The following is a 21,441-nucleotide window of genomic DNA, read 5'->3' as shown; positions in this document are numbered from 1 at the left end:
AATAAATAACAGAACCAGGGGAAGAAAAGACAGCCACCCAGAGGACGTGCGGGGATTGTATAAATAACACCACCATTGAGCCACTTGAGTCAAAGATAGTTTCCAACTGGCAGGATGAAAAACAACAACGACAAAAACCCAAAGCGAGCCATGAGAACTCGGCCAAGTTTGTGGTAATGACTCGGTTTCTGGCTTCAGGAGAAAAGCAGGAGCTGGTTTTCACAGGCTACTTGCAAGCTGGGCCATTTGGGCAATCAGAATAGATTGTTAAAATTAACAGAATTGTCAGCGCTGAATTCTTGCCACGTCTAAGCAACAGCTTACGCGAAGCTCGTTTGGGGGCCATGGCTAACTTGTGGGGGCAGCTGTGACCTTCATGCAGGCACGATTTCCCACACAGAGCACACGGTGATGCTTGAGAGGGCCCATGGCTGTCAGGGGCACAGAGTCCCACCGTCAGGGGAGGGGGCTGTCATCTGGGAGACGGAGCATCCACGGCGGTCGGTCACCAGGGCTGCTCACGTGGCAGTTTCCAGCAGGGCACAGGGGTGCAGACATGCTGGCAGACTTGGTGCCGAGGTCCGGAAACCTGGCTGCGACGGGCCCTGCACCTAGTGCTCAGTCTCCTTGGCGACTGGCTGGGGCTTGCGGGTGCTGGTGAGGATGCGGCAGGGCAACAGCATTGTGGGGGCTGCAAGGGGCCTCATGTCAGAGCTGAGGGAGCCACCGACTGGACACCCGGTACCCCAGGCATGCGTGGTAGAAGCACACGGAACTAGGGCAGATTCTCCACTGAATGAACACGAGGTCGGTCCGCAGTCTCCTACTATCTGCACACAACATCCACAAGAAGGATCTGAAATGGAGGCAGAGCAGCGATCATGATGTGCATGGTGGCTCGGGCTCCGTGACAGCCCTAACCCTGAAGGCAGTCACTTCCCCCATGGGAGGAACTCTGAGCCACAGGAAAGTCAGTCAGGGCTGCAGACGAATTTTAAATTTGGAAACACCCTTAGCTTATCATCACAGCTACTGTCACCAGGCAAGGATGTAGCTGGCACATGGAGCTGGAAGTCTGGAGCTGCGGAGCAGCCAGGCTCTAGCCACTGGTCGTTCAGAGAGGAGGCACCAGGGTGTGGGAGCCTGACCTGCGGGGTACTGGCGGCCACAGGCCGTGGGGAGGGCGGAGCTGTGTCTTCGTGACTCCTGCGACAGCCGTTCACGGAATACTGCCTAGAATTCATCACCGGTTGAGACCACCACCAAGTCTATTGATGGCTGCTTGCCACACCCCTTTCCTTGTCCCAGGCTCTCGATGCCTCTTCGTTAGTGTTTGCCAAGCACCTGCTGCATATGGGGCCGTGTTCTCCGTGTGTAGACACGGTTCTCTGGGGACAGATCACAGGCAAATCGATGAGCAAACAGCACCATCCGCAGGGTGGTGTGCTAGAGGATGCGGAGCAGGGAGTGGGGCCCCTCCCAGGAAGGGTGGCACACCAGGGGCCTTAGTGACAAAGTAAGCCAGCCCTGCCGTTATTGGGGGACCAGGCATCCTGGGCAAAGATCCAAGAGCGGGAAGATTTGGTGTGGTCCAGGCATGGAGGCCAGGGTGGCAGGACAGGAGGAGGCAGGGAGGCTGGAGCTGAGTCCGTGAGCAAGCATCCCGGGCACCAGGCCCTGGGCTTTCCACACATAGAACAAACGTTCACAGGGTCGCTGCCTGATTGTTACTGTCCAGGGCCTCACTCGGCACCATGCCACCAGCCCCCAGAATGTGACCAACACGAAGTGCTCCGTAACTGTTGACTTGTTTGTTGAATGAATGAAGACGAGGATTCTGGACAGAGCTCTTGGTTCCCTGATTTCCACGAGGCAGGTCCCATGGGACCACCGATGGCCCTGGTGGCCCACAGATAGCCCTGCACCCTGCTTGGCTGTCTTCTGTATCTTTATTTTTTAAAGATTTAACCCATTTATTAATGAGAGAGAGAGAGAGGCAGAAACACAGAAGGAGAAGCAGGCTCCATGCAGGAAGCCTGATGCGGGACTCAACCCTGGGACTCCAGGACCATGCCCTGAGCCAAAGGCAGATGCTCAACCACTGAGCCACCCAGGTGTCCCTTCTGTATCTTTCGATGCCACAACCACCCAGCTACCAGAGCTACCGGCTAGCTGGACAGCCTCATTTTACCTTGATTTCCGTTAGAACAGCCTTGGGAATTTTGATCTTTCTTTCCTTAATTCAACAAATGTTTCCATTTGCTTCTCTCAAGCACCATATTGGGTAGAGGAGTGATCTTCTGGGGAGAGAGAGGCACCCCAGGGAAAACTTGGGGCCCGGGACCCTGGCAGCGGAGGTGTGAGGCCCTCACTTCCTCAGGGCAGCCCAACAGGAAGCTGAAGCACGGAAGCGCCTGCAAGCACTGCCTGCAATTTAGAGGGAAAGTATACGCCTCCCTCCCTAACACCTGCTGTTCATCAAGACAGGGACACTGCAGGCTCCAGGACACGGACAATCCAACGAAGTACAGACAGGTATAAAGGGAGCTCCCAGGAGGTGGGTCCCAAGAACTCCAGGGACAGGTGATGCACAGATGTGGCTGAGGACACCCTTCAACTTGGAGCTGGTGTCGAGATGTCAAGTGGAAGCCTGGATGAAAGAAGTGGGTTCACAATCCAGCATGGGGAGCTAGAGGTGTGGCAGGTATCCAGATGGTATTTAGACCCACAGGACCAGATGAGGTCGCCATGGGAGCCAGTGTCGACGGAGAGATGTGGCTCATGGACCGAGTCCTGGGGAACACCTGTGATGCTTATGCGGAATCTGCGTGGAAGGAAAGGTACTGGAAAGGGTGGCGTCCTGGAGCTCTACCACCCAAACTGTGTGAGTTAGAGAGGATGAGGACAGGGAGCAGCCCTTGGCATGATGTCCACACCTGGGTGGTAATAAGAGCCACTACATGGGCAAGATGAGGACGGGGGTCCCACTGGAGTGCAAGCAAGGAGCCTGAGAGCTGTAGCCAGAGAGAACATGTAGCTCTCAGAGATAAGCCCTCTGCTGTGCCGTGAGACTCCGCTTTGGACCTCAGAGAGTTCTGGAACTTTTATTGTGGTAGGGGGGCGAGGGCCAGATTCTGGTCAGCCCCGAGCCTTATAGTGCAGCATCCTGGCCTCACAGGTTCAGTGCAAATTCACTTTGTGCTGCTCGCCAGCCGAGTGGCATTTGGCAAGTTACTTAATGAGTCTGGGGTTTAGCGTCCTTGATTCGGAAATGGATGATGACAGTTCCTACTTCCTAGGCTCGTAACAGGCTTGAAGTGAGAAGGTTCCATTAAAAACCGTCCCCAGAGCCCAGTAAGTACCTGGCTTCTTTTAGGATAAAGATGCCATTTGTTTCCTCAGCTCTTCCCAGCACGCATTACCCAGCGAGCTCCCGGCCCTAATGCCCCCCACCCCATACTGCCCCAGCCCGTCCACAGGTCTGTGCTGCTCTGCAGTGTTTATGTGGAAAGAAAATGCCCCTGTCCACTGTCTTTTCTCCAAAAAGTGAAAACATGGGACAGTAGGTCTCCTGAGAGCCAACTGATGTCCCTCCACTTGTGGCTTGGAGGCTTCCCTGCCTCCCATGCACCGATGTGGGTGGCAGTCAGCCAATCCAGGACCATGCCAGCTGCAGCGATGTTCCCATCCTCCAGGTCCACACCGATGCTCGATGCTCAAGGGCTGGGAGGCCCAGAGTCAGCCTGGACTTCCCCTCCTGGCATGCCCCACCTCTGCTCCTCCCACCACAGCCCCCAAGCAGACAGCTCAGCCTCCTGATCTGTCCTGGGATGCATCTACTTACTTCTCCCCACTGCAGCCGTTGCCCTAGGCCAAGACCCCAGGCCTCCCTGCCCCTCTGCAGATCAATCCCCAGCGTGATGCTCGAAGAATGAGCATCACACCTTGTTAAGCCCGTTTCAGCCTCCCAGTGGCTTCCTGTTCCCTGGGAACGAGATCAAGCTCCTTCCGACAGCCTGCAGAGGGCTGGGCGCCATCTCCCTGGGACGCATCTCCTGCCTGCCAGCACAGTCTGCATCCCTCTAAGGGCCTCCTTCCCAGGGTGCCAGGGACCAGAGCACTTGCATGACCCATGCCTGCCACTCCCTTAAGCTTGCGGGGTCTGGATTCCTGCCCTCATCAACCTATCACTTCATTCTGTCCCACCCCCTCATGGCACCTGCATGATGTGAACTCAGTTCTCCCTCCCTCTGTGGGGGTAGGGGGGAGCTTACTCTCCACGTGGGCACAGGCCATCTCCCCGCCACTGGGCCCCCCTTCTGGAACAATCCCGAGTGGCTGACACACAGGTAGCACACAGCCAACATTTGTTGAATGAATGAATGAATGAATGAATGAATGATCAAATCAGCAAGTGTAGCATGCTGGCCCTCCACGGTGAAAATCAAATGGAAATATGTCAAAGTTCAATATTCCTCTTCGAGTACTTTGTTAAAAAATCAGAGCTCTAAGCAATTACAACATTGGCACACTGGTTTTGCACTAGTTTCTCTCCCTCTGCTCCTGCCTCTGATTAAGCATCAGTTTGTCCAAAATAGAGACCATGATGAATGCAGGGAAGGGAGAGAGAAATTGGATGAAGCACAGAAAAGGCTGAATGACAGAATTGGCTCTGGTGCACCTTCCTGGCATCAGATGCTTTGTCAATAAAACTCCAGGCTCCTGGAGAATGCTCTGCTGAGAAACATCGACCTGCCACCCCTTCGGCACGGAATTCGTATTTCGCCAGGCTTCCTCTCTGCCTGGGAGGTGCAGGGCCAGGGAGGCTGGCTCCGGGGCTGCAGGGAGCGGGCGCAGGTGCCCAGCGGCCGTGTCCGGGCACCGGAAGCCCCTTCCACACGGTGGCTGAGAGACGAGCAGTGGCTCTGTCTGGACTCCAGCAAGCAATATCCTTTCTGGATAACATCCAATGAAACATCGCTTCTCGCTGTGCCAGTCGGCGCATCCTGGCAGGTAACAAGGCCGGACAGTCCCCATCAGCACGGGCTTAATGACATCTATCCTGGACGCATGGTCTCGACAAACCAGTAGAGAAGCAGACCAGGAAGTTCTCCACCGGGTGCAAAGCTGTTCCCAAACTCCACAGGGGAAGGGGCCGTGCCAGCAGACGCCCACCCCCAGCCAGGTGGGCACATGGCCCCAGCTCTTTGTTTCAGGATGAGAGGCCTGGAGAAGAGGTGGGCTGGGTGGAGGGCCACCCAGATGCGGGAGGAGCCGCCTGCGCTGCCAGTCAGCCAGCCTATCTCAGGAGGGCCCCCCCTCAGGCTGCCATGCACCTGTCACCCAGACCAGGAAGGCTCTGGCTGGAGGTGCCGGCTGCCTTCTGGGGAGGAGTGGCCCCCAGGTAGGACTCAGGAAGGAAATGAGAACCACATCTGGACCCAAATCCCAGGTGAAGAGAGGCAGGAGAGGACCAGGGCTGTTGACAAATTGCGGCTGGGGGCAGTGTTCTCAGACCCCAGCACCACCACCACCATGGGCGCCACGGGGATATGTCCCCTGAGCTGCTCAGTCCTTGTTTCTAAATCTCTGCTTCTCTTTCCTCTTTCCTCTCTCTCCCTGGCTTCCCTCGCCCACGACATCATGCTGCAAATATTGCCCTGAGAGGTGCTTTGCTCACTTAACACTACATCATGAAAATCTCCCCAGTACAGCAGACATAAACCAAAATTATTCCTTTCGATGATGCTGTCCTGGTCTCATACAGATGCACCCCAATTTATACCCCCACCTTGGGTGGGCATCCAGCTTAACCCCAATCCCCACCCCCAACCCACACACCAGCACTGAATAAACAACCCCCAAAACCCCTAAAGAACAAAGAAAACAAAACCCAAGTCATTTTGAACCAGCTCCTGAGGTTCTTGCAGGGCAATTTTTCCAGAATGGAAGGTTGCAAATCAAGATACATGAGCGTTTAAATTTTCATCAATGCTGGCAGGTTGCTTGCCTCCAAGGCTGAAGTGGCTGACACCCCGCTGTGGCCACAGGAGTGTGCTCTCCCTACAAGCCCGCCAGCACCGTGTGCTGGAGCCTCCAAGTGTTTGCCGTTGAGCCCAGGGACGTGGGTTATTCAGGGGAGCTGGGTGCACAGCCCCCACCACCTCCTCCCTCCACACCCCTGCCCCACCCCCGTGCCCACCGCTCACCTTCTGCAGAAGCTCGATCTCCTGCTGTTTGGCGTGGAGGACAGCCAGGGCTTGCTCATGCTCCAGTTCCAGCTGCTGCCGCCGCTCTGCAGCCTCTCGCATATGCTGGGAGGACAGGGCGAGGTCAGGGGAGACCCGGGAGTCCTGTGTGGGGGCCCTGCAGGATGCTCTGGCTCTCACCACCTTCTCTCCCCTGCCTCCCAGAGCCCTGATGCCAACAAGTCTTCCACCTCTGGTATCTCAAACACCCTGAGCATTTGAGCAGAACCAGAGGCCCTTGTGCAAGGAGAACTCTCTCTCCCGTCAGTTCCCCCAGCCTTGAGCAAGTGACAGTCACAGGTTATGGATCCTTACCTCCGTAGTGGGTATTGTTCCAAGCCTTTTAGGGTGATTTAAGTTCTGCAATCCTCCCGTTCACCCAGGAGGCAGGCACTATAATGGGGAAACTGAGGCACAGGGAGGTTCTCCTGGCTCATCACTCAGCTGGCAAGTGGCTGACCCAGATTCGAGTCAGGCTCGATGAAGCCTCTGAATCTCAGGCTTTGGTGCTGTCTGCTGGCACTCTGCTCCAACCACACTGGCCTCTTTCCAGCGGCTGGCCTTTGTAAGGATTCCCGGCAGGTGCGTGTGGGTATGGCACAGATACCACGGTGACAGTGGAGACGCACCTCTGGCATTTTGGGGCAGTATAGGGCAGAGCCACACCTCCCTGGGTTCAAATCCCAATGCTGACCTTGGACCAGTTGGTGACTTAACCTCTCCATGCTTCACTTTCTCCCCCTGGATGAATTAGTTATTGGTATTATTAGCCACTCTCCCAATATGCCAGATAACTGTTGTTGATTGTTAATTATGAATCGGCACTTGCTTCGTGCAGGTGTTCTGAATGTCTCACATGTTGGAGTGGTGCCCAGGTCCTATGAAGTGCTGTGTCACCTCTCACCCTGAGCATGAGACCCGAGTGGCCACAGAGGCCCGGAGCATGTTGCACAGCACAGCACCCTAAGCCCACTCCAGTGCGGCTCCGCATGCACAGGGGTAGAGGAGCCTGCAGAGCGAGCCCAGTGGCTTGGACCACAGCACCCGTAAGATGCGAGGAAGAGGCCATGCTCCTGTTTACGGAGCACCCATTGCGCACCAAGCACCCACCAGTGTGTGCGCTGCCTCATCTGACGCCGGCAGCCCGGCGCTGCGGTCACCGCTGGCCGTGGGCAGCAGACCCAGAGAAGCCGAATGAGGCCACCTAGCGTGGAAGCCTTTCCCAGAGCGGCAGGCGTCAGAGTCGGGGTCTGCTTGCTTGCTGACCTTTGCTGCCTGAGGCCTCCTGCCAACCGCCTTCTCCACCGTGAAAATCCGCTGCAGGCAGATCTGCGCTTTCAGGCTCTGAGAGGCAACCTGGTTTGCATGAACAATCACGCAGCTGTCTAATTACGCTATTGTTCCGGCTAATTTCTGTGCTTCTGTTTATTTTGGAAGTGGGCACTGCTGAATACAGCCTGTGTACTCTTTATTTAGCTTCAGGAAGGAAGCTATTAGGGAAGGAGGAAACTATTTTCCTTACAAGGATTTATTAGAAACACGGACTGGACAGGGAGATGGTCCAAGTGTGCCGCCACAGGCTTCGGGGCTGCAGGGCTGTCGCAGGGTAGCAGACCCTCCATGGGTTCCTCACCTGGACTTACAGGCCAGATGGATGGAAACCACTGGCTCCAGAATTTTGGGGGCTGAGGAAACAGTCCTATGGACATGTGTGTACAAGTACGCGCCCCTAGTGGGGTACGCTGCTCAAGGCTGTGATGCCGTAGCAGGGAGGACAGATTCTCGGGAGCTCACACCCCACCTGTCCCTTCAAACCGTCCCCTGCCCCCAGCCTGCTGCTGTCCCTGCACTTGGTGCCCTTCCCAGTCACATGGCCCGGAGGCGTCTCCACTGGCCACGTCCACATCCTCACTGCCCACTCTGCTATCTGGCTTCTCCCAGCACTCAGCTGACACCCCCTGTCTGACATCCCCCTGGGTGACAGGGAAGCTAGGGACCATCCAGCCACGGCCACCTCGTGCTCCAGGGACTCATCCTTTGCACCTCTGCACCTACAGCCATTCCTGTACAGGCACACCCCGTGCCTGCCCAGAAGCCCGGGTCCTGCCCGGCTCCCTACCTGCGTGGTCTCTTGACACGACACGGGGGTCTCTTGCTCTGCTGTAGTCTTTCCCAGGCTGATATCCCACATCACAGCTACAACTGCCATTTATACACTCATGCTTCCAAATTGAATCCTTACCTCTTTGTTCATAGCCACCTGCCCACTCACCCTCTCCACGTATGGTAGGAGGAATCTCAAATTCAGCCTGTCCAAAATTGAGGTCTGGATTTCCTCTCCCAAACCACTTCCTCCCCAGCCTGTCCATCTCAGCATGGGCACCAAACATCTACACAACTCCTCCAGCCAAGGAGCTAGCTGTCTTCCTCAGTCCCCATGTCCTTTCTCACTCAACATCCAGAGCTTTGCAAAGTGCTTCCAAGTGCAACACAGTCTTCTGTATCTGCCACCGCCAGGTGACACAGGTGGTCTCCCTGCCCCCAACAGGACCCCCCGCCCCCAGAAATGGCCAGGGTCACGCTCTAGGATGGAAGTCACCCACATGCCTTTATATGTCTACCTGATAGAGTAGGGGTCCCCAGGGAGCTAGGGAAGTGGTATTTCTGGGTGCATCTGGGAGGGGTTTACAGGAGACAATGGCATTTGAGTGGGTGGAAGGAGAAAGGAGTAGCTATCCCCCATGTGGGTGGCCCCCATCCACTTCACCAGGATTTGAAGGAAAAAGAGGTGGCAAAAGGCACACCCTCTGGGCCTGAACTGAGACACCTCCATCCTCTCCTGCCCTTGGACACCTGTTTCCTTGTTCTCAGGCTTTCAGACTCAGGCCAGGACTTATAATCAGCCCCCAAATCTCAGGCCTCCAGACTCAGACTGAATTGTGGATGGCAGATCAAGACCTGAGCTGAGATCAAGAGTCGGACACTTAACAAACTGAGCCACCCAGGTGCCCTGAAGAGAGATTATTCTTGATGATATCATCTGAGCACCTTGATTCAGCCATGCCTGAAGCCCAACCTAGCTCTCATCTATCCCACTTTATCAACCAATGACTTTCTTCTTTTTTTCCTTCAAACTATTTGACATAGGTTTCTATGAACTTTAACCCAACTTGTTCAAACTAAAATATTTTTCGGGGATCCCTGGGTGGCGCAGCGGTTTGGCGCCTGCCTTTGGCCCAGGGCGCAATCCTGGAGACCCGGGATCAAATCCCACGTCAGGCTCCCGGTGCATGGAGCCTGCTTCTCCCTCTGCCTGTGTCTCTGCCTCTCTCTCTCTCTCTCTCTGTATGACTATCATAAATAATAATAAAAAAAATTAAAAAATAAAATAAAATAAAATATTTTTCAACACCATTTATGGCTGCCACAAAATTTATTCCATGTCTTACATCATGCACTGAAAGTTCACAATTTTTTCATCTTACTTCTCAAAATAAAGAGACAGCTAGTGGATCACGGCAGCTTTGGGGCTGTTTCAATGCCCTGTTTGGGGTAAGAGAGTCAAAGGAGCTTTGCAGAAATGATTGACACCTTCTTAGCAGCAGAAAGAGCATAAACTGATCAGGGAGGCAGGGGTGGATGGGGTCAGGGTGCTTGGTTTACCACAAGAGTCATATCAGGGGGCCTTGGTAGATACCAGGTGCCATGTCTCTCCATTGCTCAGGCAAACAAATCCCAAGCTCAAAGTCACCGGCAAGAGATCCCCTTCCCCACAGGGTGACCATGATGTGTGGAGCTGGAGACCCAGGAGTCCCACAGAACCAGCAACCAGCCTGAAACTCCAGGCTGATGGCCAGTCCAGAGGACGTACACGGAGGCCACACTTTAACCTCACTGGGACCTTCCAGCCCAGGAAGGAGCAAGGGGCTGAGCTCAGGGTCAAGTGGAAGGAGGGGGGTGACCGGTAAACCACAAATCTGTGTGGGAGCACCTGATGCCGCATGTGGGGCCACAGCACATTGTAGATGCGCTCATTGGAGGTGATAGCCCTATAATCTTGTCCTGTAAGCAGGCTGCTGGCAAGGTCTTCCCAGCCCCAGACACCAGCATCCTCAACCTCACCTAAACACAAGTCGTAGAAGGATGGTTGTGCTAAGCATTTCATACACATGACTCACTGAATCTTCACAACAACCTTGGGGGCAGGCACGTTTTTACTCCCGTCTATAGAGAAGGCAACCAAGGAAGTTACGTAAACTGCCCAAGGTTGCCCAGCCAGGAAGTGATGCAGCAAGGACTTGCCCAGCTCCCTGACCTGTGCTCACAGCCCTTCACTCTGTCATCTCCCTGCCCTGCAGGAGGCTTCTCATACATGTGGGATGCACCTATACGCAGGCTTCCTGCACGACAAGGTCTCTCCGTGTGAGACCCTGTCGCGTGGTGTCTCTGAAGCTCCCGGGCCGCTAGATACCCTCCATCCTTGGCCACGATGTGGAGTGCGTGCCATGCGGCCAGGGCAATAAAGGGCAGCCTGCATTATCCTGGGAGGGGACTCACACCGTCATTCTTATCATTTCTCAAGTCTTTGTGATTCAGGCTGTCCCTGGGAGCGCCGGGGACCCACATGTTCTCACAGAGAGCTTGGAAACCCTTGGCTTTCACCCAAAGACAAAATCCCACCAAATTCCTAATGTTTGGCTTTACCTCCTTTCACAGAGAGCTTCCCAATGCCGAGGGCACAGGCCCCATTCCGCAGGAACATTTCACATCACAAAAGCACGAAGGATCAGGCACCGCGGCAAGAACTCCTGTCTAAAACGCTCTGCCTGTGGCGGGATTTATTTTTAAACCGGCGACATTTATATCTGGATGTCAGCCACAGCCCCAGCTCTTAAGTGGCCTGCAAATGTCAAGATGCCGCTTCCCCGGGAAAGCTCAGATGTTAGAGCGCTCACGCATGGAGCAAATTGCATTATCTCCTCACAGGTGGATCAAAGGAGGATTTGTCTTCTGCTTTGGATCCGGCCCTGCCTGAGCAAAGAAATGAAGGAAAAAATAATTTCTCTCATTAGGAGTTATTGGCGACGCGGTTAGTGGCACGTTCCTGGGCTCCGGTATGCGCGGTGGCAATAGCAGAGCATCTCTGCACACAATTTCCTTACACGCCACATCTGGTGGCAAGAATCCCAGCGCCGACCAAGCTCACGTCCTCAGACACGGGGAAGAGGAGGCGTTGCGAGGGGTTGGTCTGTCCTCCGCGTCCTTGTGACTTCTCGCCCCATCCATGCAAGTCAGGTTCATTCATAACGAGAATTAGCACGAAAACTGGGCCATGTGCATTCTGGAAGCAGAGACGTATCTTGGCCAGAGCGTCTGATTTCTCACACCGAAGAGAATTAGGAAGCTGGGAGCCCGTGGGATGACATCTGCGAGCCTCCCTGACTCCCAATCTGTCCTTCCTCCCGTGGACTCCCCAGCGGAGGCAGAGACACAGGACAGGGTGCTCAGGCTATGCCGTCCTTCAGACCCCTCCTCCTGGAGCCGGGCGGCCCCCGCGGCGGCCGGGGCGGAGGGCACAGACCGTCAGAAGGTGCTCACAGGCCTTCCTGCCCTCCCTGGGCAGTGTGCTCATCTGCCAAACAGAGAGAGGAGCCTCCCTTCCCAAGGTCGTTGCAAGGACCAAGCAGGATATGATTTTCAAAGTGACCTGCCCAGAATTGCTTAATGCAATTATCGGTGAGTCCTAAGTGCACCGTCTTATTATCTGTTTTCTGTTTTGGGGTTTTGGGGGGTTTTTTTTCTGTCCCTTTCCTGTTCCAATTTCCCTTTCCTGCCTTTTTTGGGATTGTCTAAATGGTTTTTAGCACTACTTTTTTTTTAATTTTTATTTATTTATGATGGTCACACACACACAGAGAGAGAGAGAGAGAGAGGCAGAGACATAGGCAGAGGGAGAAGCAGGCTCCATGCACCGGGAGCCCGACGTGGGATTTGATCCCGGGTCTCCAGGATCGCGCCCTGGGCCAAAGGCAGGCGCCAAACTGCTGCGCCACCCAGGGATCCCTAGCACTACTTTTTTTATATAAGATTTTTTTGATTTATTTATTTGAGAGAGAGAGAGAGCATGAGAATGGGGGATGGACAGAGGAAGAAGCAGATCCCCACTCCACCCTGTTGAGCAGGAACCCTGACTCGGGACTCGATCCCAGGACCCCAGGATCATGACCTAAGCTGATCATGGGATCAGCTAATCATGGGATCACCTAAGCGTCACAGGACGCTTCACCGACTGAACCCCCCAGGTGCCCAGTTCTTAGCATTTTATTTTAGTGTATCTACTGAGTGTTGGGCTATAAATTTGTACCCAATTTTTAGTGGTTGCCTCAGGGATCTCAATATACATGTTTAAATTTAAGTAATCTACTCAGAATTGTAACTTGCCTCTCTACGTGGAACACACAAACACGACCACAATGCCGTATCTTTACTTCCCCTGTTTCTGTAGTGGTTGTCGTGGGTACAATTACATCTCTATATGCCATAAAAATCATGGAGAAGCTCTCAGTGATGAGAGTTGTGACTCATGAATAGATGAGTCCTGGGGAGGTGACCAGTGAGTGGAAGTTTTGGGAATGAGCAGGAGTTGGTTAGAAGCAGGATGGGCAGGGCATTCTAGGCAGAGGGGATGGTATGTGCAAAGGTCCTGTGGGAGCAAGGACTGAAGCAAGTGCCAGGAAGGATGGAGGAAGGCCATGGATGGGATGGCCAGGACAATGGAGGAGTGATCACACGCCTCTGGATGCAGCAGCCCGGTGACAGGGAAATGGGGAAGCAATAAGCCTTGGCTTCTTATCTTAGGAACTACAGGCTTGGGCTGAAATGCAGTTTACATTCTGGACACGTGCTGTCATGTAGCCAAACACCACTGCAGAACACTTATTCTGTGCCGGATGCTTGGATGCTTGCAACAGAATAATGAACAAGTGAAAGATTAATTTCATCCCGGTGAAGCTTACGTTCTGCGGAGGGGGGGGGGGGGGCAGGAAATAAAGAGGCTCTAGCAAACGAATGCAAGCTTCAGGGACCAACACAGGAAGATGGCGAGGCAGGGGGATACACAAGGTGGGGAAGGATGTAGTGGACACTCTACTCAAGCTGGTGAGGGACATGGCATTTGGCCGAGACCCATATGATGACAAGGAGCCCGTCAAGTAAAGGTTGGGGGAAGCTCAGGGAGGCAGGGGCCGGCGTGGTGTGTGTGTCTGTGGTGCAGGGGTGCGTGGGAGTGGGTGGGAAGAGGTACGGGAAAGGGGCAGGTCCAATCCCTCTCCATGGTCCATTGCACCCCCGGGATGACCCACTGAAGCCCTCACTTGGGTGCACACTTTGGCCACCAGGGACGATTGCAGGCTGAACCGAAGCACACTCACTCCGCGCCTGGCGAGTGCTGCGCCTGAGTCTGCCAGTGCGGAGGCTGCGGCCCAACACGTGGAGAGCGTGTACTGGGGCATCGCGTGTCTGGGTAGGCTCCCGGACGGAGGGTGCACACGCGCCACACGGGAATGGGCAGGACCAGGACCCAGAAGGGCCGTCCGGGTGCACCTGCTCCCTGCTGCCCCTCCCAAATGCATTTCAATCTGACGGAGGGGCCCCGCACCCCGCTGCTGTTTTCACTCACATGCTCCTGATGACCACAAAGTGGAACACCCAGCGTGTTCAGCAGCTTGGATTTTGGATGAGCTGGCTCAGGACCCAGCAGAGAGCGAGGGACTCAACAGCCCTGCCCTGGAGAGAAAACTGTCAACTCCACGGTGGAGGGGGTGAGGGTCCGAGTCTCAGGACGAGACCCGGTGCCGCCCTTCTGCCCGGTGCAGAGCAGGATGCGTGTGGGTCCCACGGCACCAGCCGGCAACCAGCCTGCATGCAGCCTCATGCAAAGCCTCTCCCTGCAGAGGTGGGGGCAGCCAGGGCAGCTTCCAGAGCAGCAAATTTCCTGCGTCTGGCTCGGATCTGAACACTGAGACGACACTATCGTGGCTTGGATCAGGCCCATCAAGGGTTTGGCTGGAGACGGAGCCCTCAACATGACTTTCATGGTGCAGAAAGCCCCAGAGGGTGTTACCAGAGCCTGAGTCCAGAACAGAGAAAATGAGCCACAAACATTAGTTACCACCGAGACTGGCAGCGGGCAGATCTGCACTTGGCAGCACAGGGCTATATTTCTGTGCAAAGGTATGAGGAGAGGGCAGGCACAGGGAAGGCCCCGCAGATAAAGGGAGATTAATTGTTACCGTGAGAGTCACTTATTAAACCCAGATAATCAGTTGTTCCCAGATAATCAGTTGTTCATTAACAAAATTAGCCTTAGATTGTCTGCATTTAAATGGACTGATCTGTTGAATTATGAGAATAGACCCTGGTCCTGATGGTTTTTTTTTTTTCTCCCTTTCCCTTTGAATCACAAAATATAACGCGCCAAGTGTGCTTAATCAAGGCCGTCTCCATGTACCTGAGTGAACTTCCAAGCCTGGCACAGGTACAGGGTGCTGGGAGGCAGGCAGCTGGCACAGGGTCGCTGGCATGGTGCATGCGGAACCGGGGGCACTCAGAGGCTCAATGACAGGACGGTCCCAAAAAGGCCAGGTAACACCCAGCCTCCCTCCGCAGTCTTGCTGGCAAGGCCTGTGGTCAGGTGTTGTGGGTGGGCTGGGCTCCCTCTGGGGCTGAGGGCAGGGTCCCTCTGCCTGCTGGTCCCTAGCACCCCTTGCCAATCTCCGGCTGCATAACTTCCCATCTGTGCCCCCATGGTCTGGCGTCTGAGTCTCCAAGTCTCCAGACCAAGCCATGCCCCCTCTCGTGGGGCCTGGTCTCACTCCATCCTACCTGCAGGCCTTCTTTCCGGACAAGGTCACACTCAGGCTCTGAGCTGATGTGAATGTGGGGGACATGGTCACCCCACCGCACCCCACTCTCCTCCAGGACTATGGCCTTGTCACCAGGAGCTGTCCTTGGGCCACCAGGGGACAGTGGCCGCGCCCATCGGCTCCTGTCTGCTTCATCAGCGATGTCCAGGTGGAGTGTTTTGGGCAGGCCACTGTCCCTGGCCAGGGCTCTCCTCCTGTCCTAAACCACAGATAGCCACCTGTTCTGTCTTACAAACAGCACTGCCTTCCTGATCCGGAGCAAGGAAACAGAGCAGAAGGAGGACGCAGTGACTGAGAAGTCCTGAGTGACTTCTCCTCTCCACGGGAGCTGGTATGATGCCCAGGACCTAGGACGCCTGTGTTCCTGGCAACAGGAGGTCCACATGGAAAACACTCAGGCCATCCCGCAGAATTTTTGAGTCTGAGACATTGGAGAGAAAGTCTGTTCCGCTTGCTCCATCTTGTCACCAGGTCAGACACATGTGCCTGGACCACTGAGTTTGGAGGCCTGGAGGTCGGCATGGGGTCCCCTAGCCGGGCCATGTACACGCCAGGAACCGTGAACACTCCAGCACTTTGTCCTCGGGGATACACTCTGTGCTGGGAGGAGGCGGCTTCTGATTTGAGCTGGGTGTGTGCAGAGCTTGTGCAAACCCCAGTGAGCAACCGCAGCCGCAGACCTTCACCTGAGTGGTCATTCCCCGCAGAGAGCGTGGGCAATGGTGGCCACAGCGGCCGTCCCCGGCCTCTCACTGCTCACCCTGCATGATCTGCTCAGTTCCTAATCTACTCCGTTGGTGGGTATTTACTGGGTGCCCACCGTATGCCACCTCCTGTCCTAGGCACCGAAACAGTCTGTCTCGGGGATCTTACATTTTGTAGGGAAAACAAACAATACACAAGTGAAAAAAAAAAAAAAACGAATAAAATGGGCATCTTTGAAGAGAATGGAATCCGACACTGCGGTGATGACAGGCAGGACAGCGGCTCCTGCGGATGAGAGGGTCGGAAGAGGGGCGCTTGGGTGGCTCAGTGGTAAAGCGCGTCTGCCTTTGGCTCAGCTCATGACCCCGGGGTCCTGGGATCTAGTCCCTCATCAGGGTCCCTGCATGGAGCCTGCTTCTCCCTCTGCCTGTGTCTCTGCCTCTCTCTGTGTGTCTCTCATGAATAAATAAATAAAATCTTTAAAGAGAGAGAGATAGAGGGTCGGAAGAGGTATTGCCAGGGAAGTGACATGCAACCAAGACAGGGACAAACTGCTGCTGAGGGAAACAGCCTTCCAAACCGTAAGTGCAAAGGCCTTGCGGTAGAAACAGGTGCTGCATGTTCCAGAAAGAGAAAGCCACTGTGGCTGGGCACAGGGTGACAGGGCTCAGGGTGGAAGTGGGGGTAAAGGTGGGGGACACAGTGTGGGGTCCTGTGCTAAGAGTTCAGATTTTAATCTCTCTGCAATAAGAAGCAATTGCTAGGTGTAAGCAGCACTTTTGTTTTATTTTACCAATGTGGCTGTGGCTGCAGTGTGGAAAATGGGCTCTAGGGGATAATTCAGGTAGGTCACATCTGAAGGCCTCCGGAAAGCTGAGCAGCTATTGTGAGCAGGTTGCTTGGAAGAGACTGGTTCCACTAGGCAGACTTAAGAATATTCTGTGCCTGTCTGCCACTCAGCCCACATTTATTACGTGGTTTTTCTATGCCTGTGTGGCACATATATCGATAAGCAGAAAAAATATAGGACCTGTCCACGTGGCACTTACTGTCTCCTGGAGGGTGACTGGGACAAAAGCAATCAGACAACAGGCATGGCATGTGCAAAGGCCCTGGGGTGGATGGAGCATGCCTGCAGGAGGCAGTAGAGGGAGGCCAGTGTGGTTCAGCCTTTAAGATCTGAACTTTCCTGACTCCCCCCCCCCCCCCATCTTCCTGACCTCATCTGCTTCCTAGACCTCTCCCTGTTCCTCAGACATGTCAGGGACTTACCCCTGCCTCAGCCTCTGCTTGCTCTGCACACTCCCTCCCTCCCTCCACCCAGTTACCCCCACCAAGGTCACACCATCAATGAGGTCTTCCCCAAGTGCTGCATACAAAGCCATCTTTGTCTTTTGTACTTGTCGCCACCTGACACTGATTTGCTTATGAACTTGGTATAAGGGACGCCTGGGTGGCTCAGCGGTTGAGCATCTACCTTTGGCTCAGGGTGTGATCCCAGGATCCAGGATCAAGTCCCACAGGGAGCCTGCTTCTCCCTCTGCCTGTGTCTCTGCCTCTCTCTGTGTGTCTCTCATGAATAAATAAATAAAATCTTTTTTAAAAAATAAAAATAAAACAAATAACTTCATGTGAATCAAGGGTGTGAACTTAGGTCACTTTGGTCCAGCACCTGGAGTGTTTGGCACATATCAGGTGCTCACAAAATATTGTCGAATGACCAAGCATGTCCTTAGGTGTGGGTTTCCGTGGGTCTCTCACCAGGCCAGTCACAGCAGCCCTGGGGAGTGTCGGAGGCAAACTCATGTCCTCTTCGAATCAGCATGTGGGTCACACTCTTCCGGCTATTCAAGTGCCGAGTTACCCGGCAGCCCCTGATCCAGCGGAAAGGCCTCTGGAAGCGCTGCGTGTTGCTGGACTCCTGATTCACGTGACCAATTATAAGCCATCAGAGACATGCTGCATGGGATCTTTAGCTGGACTGAATTCCCAGGATGGAGACAAGCAGCACATCAGCAATATTTGGAAACAAAAAAACCCAACATCTGAACGTGACCAATGGACTAATTATCCATTCAGACAGACACGGAACACACGCTGGCGTGATGCCAGGGCTGTAGTCATGCACGTTGGCACAGAGCAGGCGTGCTTCATGTACTGAGCACTGTGTCCCCTCTGCCCCCCATCCCTCCGAGGGCTTAGAAGACAGCATCAGGTACGAGGTGGGACAATTTCCTCAACTGTGACCACCAGACGATCAAGTGACAAGGTGCTGTGATTGCCGTCCGAGCACCACCCTAGAACCCAAATGAATCGCTTCCACCTCACACGTCTTCTGGTAACTGAACGGAGCCACCTTCATGATGATTAGCAGGACAAAGGATCCCCTGGTCACAGTGCACCCCATCTCCAGCACAAGGTGATCCTGACACCCGAGTCCCCATCGCCCATGTTCTAAGTCACAGCAAAAACTTACAGCCTGACCCCCTGGCGTGGTCCGTGTCACTCCCTGTCTGCCACACCCCACGTCCAGGCCCTCAGCAAATTCTGTTTTTCTACATCGGAATCTCACCCAGAACCCGCCACCTCATGCTCTTCCCTGGTCCCTGCACGGGAGCAGCGGTGCCCTCCTGGGAGCAACGTCCTTGACTGCTATGGTTCATTCATTCCTTAGAGCCCAACAGAAGGGCACCTGGGGGCTCAGACAGGGAAGTGTCTGCCTTCGGCTCAGGTCATGATCTCAGGGCCCTGGGATCAAGCCCCACGTTGGGCTCCCTGCTCAGTGGGGAGTCTGCTTCTCCATCTCCCTCTGCCTGTCCCCCTGTTCATGAGCTATCAAATAAATAAAACCTTAAAAAAATGGTGAACGGAGAGGAATTTTGTGCAGTGGGTATTAAGCACCTGGCTGTGCTCTGGACCCAGGGGACGACCAGAGCCATGGGAGCGTTGGGCAGAGGGTATGAGCCCAGAGAGGCCTGCCCAGGGGTGAGGCTCCTGGTGTGAGTGACTGGTCATGGGGACAGCTGGGGCAGCACTGGGATCCGATCTCTGTTTAAGTGGTGCCACTCTGGCTGCCAAGTCCCATGTGATGGGCAGATGACAACACCAAAGGGGGGCCCAGAGAGACCAGGGGAGGGAAATACCAGAACCCAGGACCTCAAGGCTATCATGTGTCCCCACGGGGCCTCACGGCTGCCACAGGTCCCCATGGGGCCTCATGGCTGTCACAAGTCCCCATGGGGCCCCCATGGCTATGACATGTCCCCACAGGGCCCCCATGGCTGTGACATGTTCCCACAGAGCCTCATGGCTATCACATACCCCCACGGGGCCTCATGGCTGTCACAGATCCCCATGGGGCCTCACAGGCTGTCACATGTCCCCACGGGGCTTCATGGGCACTGACCTTTGCTGACAGAGATAGCAGCGCCCCTGACAGCTGCTTATAGGCTGCCCACCCAGCTACCACCCAGTGCCACCCTTAGACACAGGGCCCCTATTTCCTGGCTTCCCGGGGACAAGCCCACCTGGATCCCACACTCCATCCCCAGACCATAGCGTAGCCTTTTGACCCTGGAGTTCTCTGTCACGGGGTCCCCAGGTTTCCCCCCTGGTCCTGCATAGGTCACCTCTCTAGCCTACCCCCCAAGGACGGATGACATCTCTGGTGTGTCCACCCTTACAAAGGAGGGCAGCCAGAGAGAGAGCTGTTGGCAGGCATGGGGTACAGAACCTGAGCCTGGAACCTGGGACGTCTACATGGGTGCAGGACCCTGACATCCACACCCGGGGTCAGATTGGGTCAGGGCAGGGGGCTCCACGAGGCTGGTCATGATACACGCGCTCAGTGCCCTCCAGGTAGGAGGAAAGACTAGCCCCAAGCACCCAGGCAGGCAGGGATACAGAGGTTTGCACACATAAGCTTTCACACCCCTGAACCTATAAATGAGGCCTCCTCTGCCCACAGATAGGAGCAGCATTATCGCTGCTGAGGCAGGCTGGATTCCAGCCCCCAGAGATGCCACCTCCTGATCCCTGCGGCCTGTTCACATGTCACTTCACTCTGCAGGTGTGGTTAGGGAAGGGCCTTGATGGGAGACTGTCCGAGCGGGCTCAGCGTCACCACAGTTTCCTTTATGCAGGAGGCAGAGATGAGGGAAGATGCCACATCACTGGCTTTGCAGGTGGAGGCAGCGGCCGCACATGGCCGCGAGAAGGTTGAAAAGACACGCAACGGAGTCTGTGCACAGCCTTCAGGTGGCGCACCCTGCCCACGCCTTGATCCTGGATGCTTGGTCCCCCCACTAGAGCAGGACACACCCGTGCTGCTTCAGGCTGCAGCCATTTGTTACAGCAGCAACAGGAAGCTAATCCGCATAGTTTCCCAGCCTCAGGGCCACTTGATTCCCTGTCTTGGAGCATGCCCTGGAGGGGTCCCTGCCCTCCAGACACCAATAAGCCCCCTCCCCGGTCATGCCAATCACAAATGCCCTCGGGCTGCCAGACGCCCCCTCTGAGAACCTCTATGCTCTGCACCATCCCTCCCAATGACGTGAATCCAGCATCCATTGGCAGAGCCTGCCCTGGGCACAGCCAGGGATTCGCAGCCCAGCTGCTGCCGGGTTCACCTGACACCCACGCCATCCCGACCACCGAAGGCAGGGCTGAACGGCCGTGCTTCCAGCCTTCAGAGAACTCAGGCGGTCACCTGCACGCTGTGGAAATGCATGATTGCATGGTAGGAGCTCATTTCCACAGGTGCTGCTCTGAATGCAGAGCAAATGGTGGCCACAGAGCAGTCACAGCCAGCCTGGGCCCTGCCTTCAGGGAAGTCGAGACAAGCACGTACAGAGCAGGAGCTTTGGTATATCTGTTGATCATCACACAGATTCCAGAACATTCCATCACCCCAAAAGAAAAGCAGCCGCTCCCCATCCCCACCTCACCCCAGTCCCTGCCAGCCACGGATCTGCTTCCCTCCAGGAGCCAACAGTTTCCCCAGAAGGGATTATGGTCAGCGTCCTAAGAAACGGGAATGCATGACTGATTTCACTGGAACCACTTCCAGAAATATTTGAATTGTGTTATTTAATGCTTTTGATACCACAAAAGGCATGGAAACAGCCCGAGAGCCCTGACTCTGGATGGTGGTATCAAACAGTCTCCACCACTGGCCACTGTGCAGCCCTGCAGTCCGAGCCCCACATGCTGGCCCCGGGGCAGTAGAGGCATCACTGTCCTACCTTTAGGACCTGTTCTAGGTTCTCCAGCTTGGCTTGGAGCTGAAGATTCTCCTTCACGGCCAAATCGCGTTCTCTGGTCACTATGGCGAGCACGTGGTAGAGCCAAGCATGCTCTGCTTTTACCTACAAGGAGCAAGGAGAGAGAGAACGGGGCCGGTTACAGCATGTGCAAGAGCTGCGCAAGCGTCTGTCCCCAGCTGGCATCTACCGCTTCCTCCTCCCCCATCCTGGACAGTGGACTTCATGCCAGGCCAGTCCTGCTGGGGTGAATGCATGTGGCCAGGGCTGAGCAGTTAGCGCACAACTTCCCTCTTCCTCCCG

The 21,441-nt window shown here is 55.1% G+C and overlaps 1 protein-coding gene across 46 annotated transcripts in view; it reads right to left on the bottom strand.

The window, feature by feature from the left end:
• Positions 1-21,441, bottom strand: part of RIMBP2 (RIMS binding protein 2) — a 221,612-nt gene that overhangs the window by 61,740 nt on the left and 138,431 nt on the right. For all 46 annotated transcript variants that reach the window (XM_072722620.1, XM_026017062.2, XM_072722625.1 and 43 more), the window contains 2 exons: positions 21,121-21,243; positions 6,210-6,314 (listed from right to left, as the gene is read on the bottom strand). In XM_072722620.1, coding sequence (XP_072578721.1) covers positions 6,210-6,311 — 102 coding nt within the window. In that variant the 5' untranslated portion in view covers positions 6,312-6,314; positions 21,121-21,243. The remainder of the gene's footprint in view (positions 1-6,209; positions 6,315-21,120; positions 21,244-21,441) is intronic.

Source organism: Vulpes vulpes, chromosome 10, assembly GCF_048418805.1.
Source record: "Vulpes vulpes isolate BD-2025 chromosome 10, VulVul3, whole genome shotgun sequence".
In the NCBI taxonomy this organism is placed as follows: domain Eukaryota; kingdom Metazoa; phylum Chordata; class Mammalia; order Carnivora; family Canidae; genus Vulpes; species Vulpes vulpes.
The sequence above is the reverse complement of the archived record's forward strand: the minus strand, read 5'-3'. Positions and strand labels throughout refer to the sequence as shown.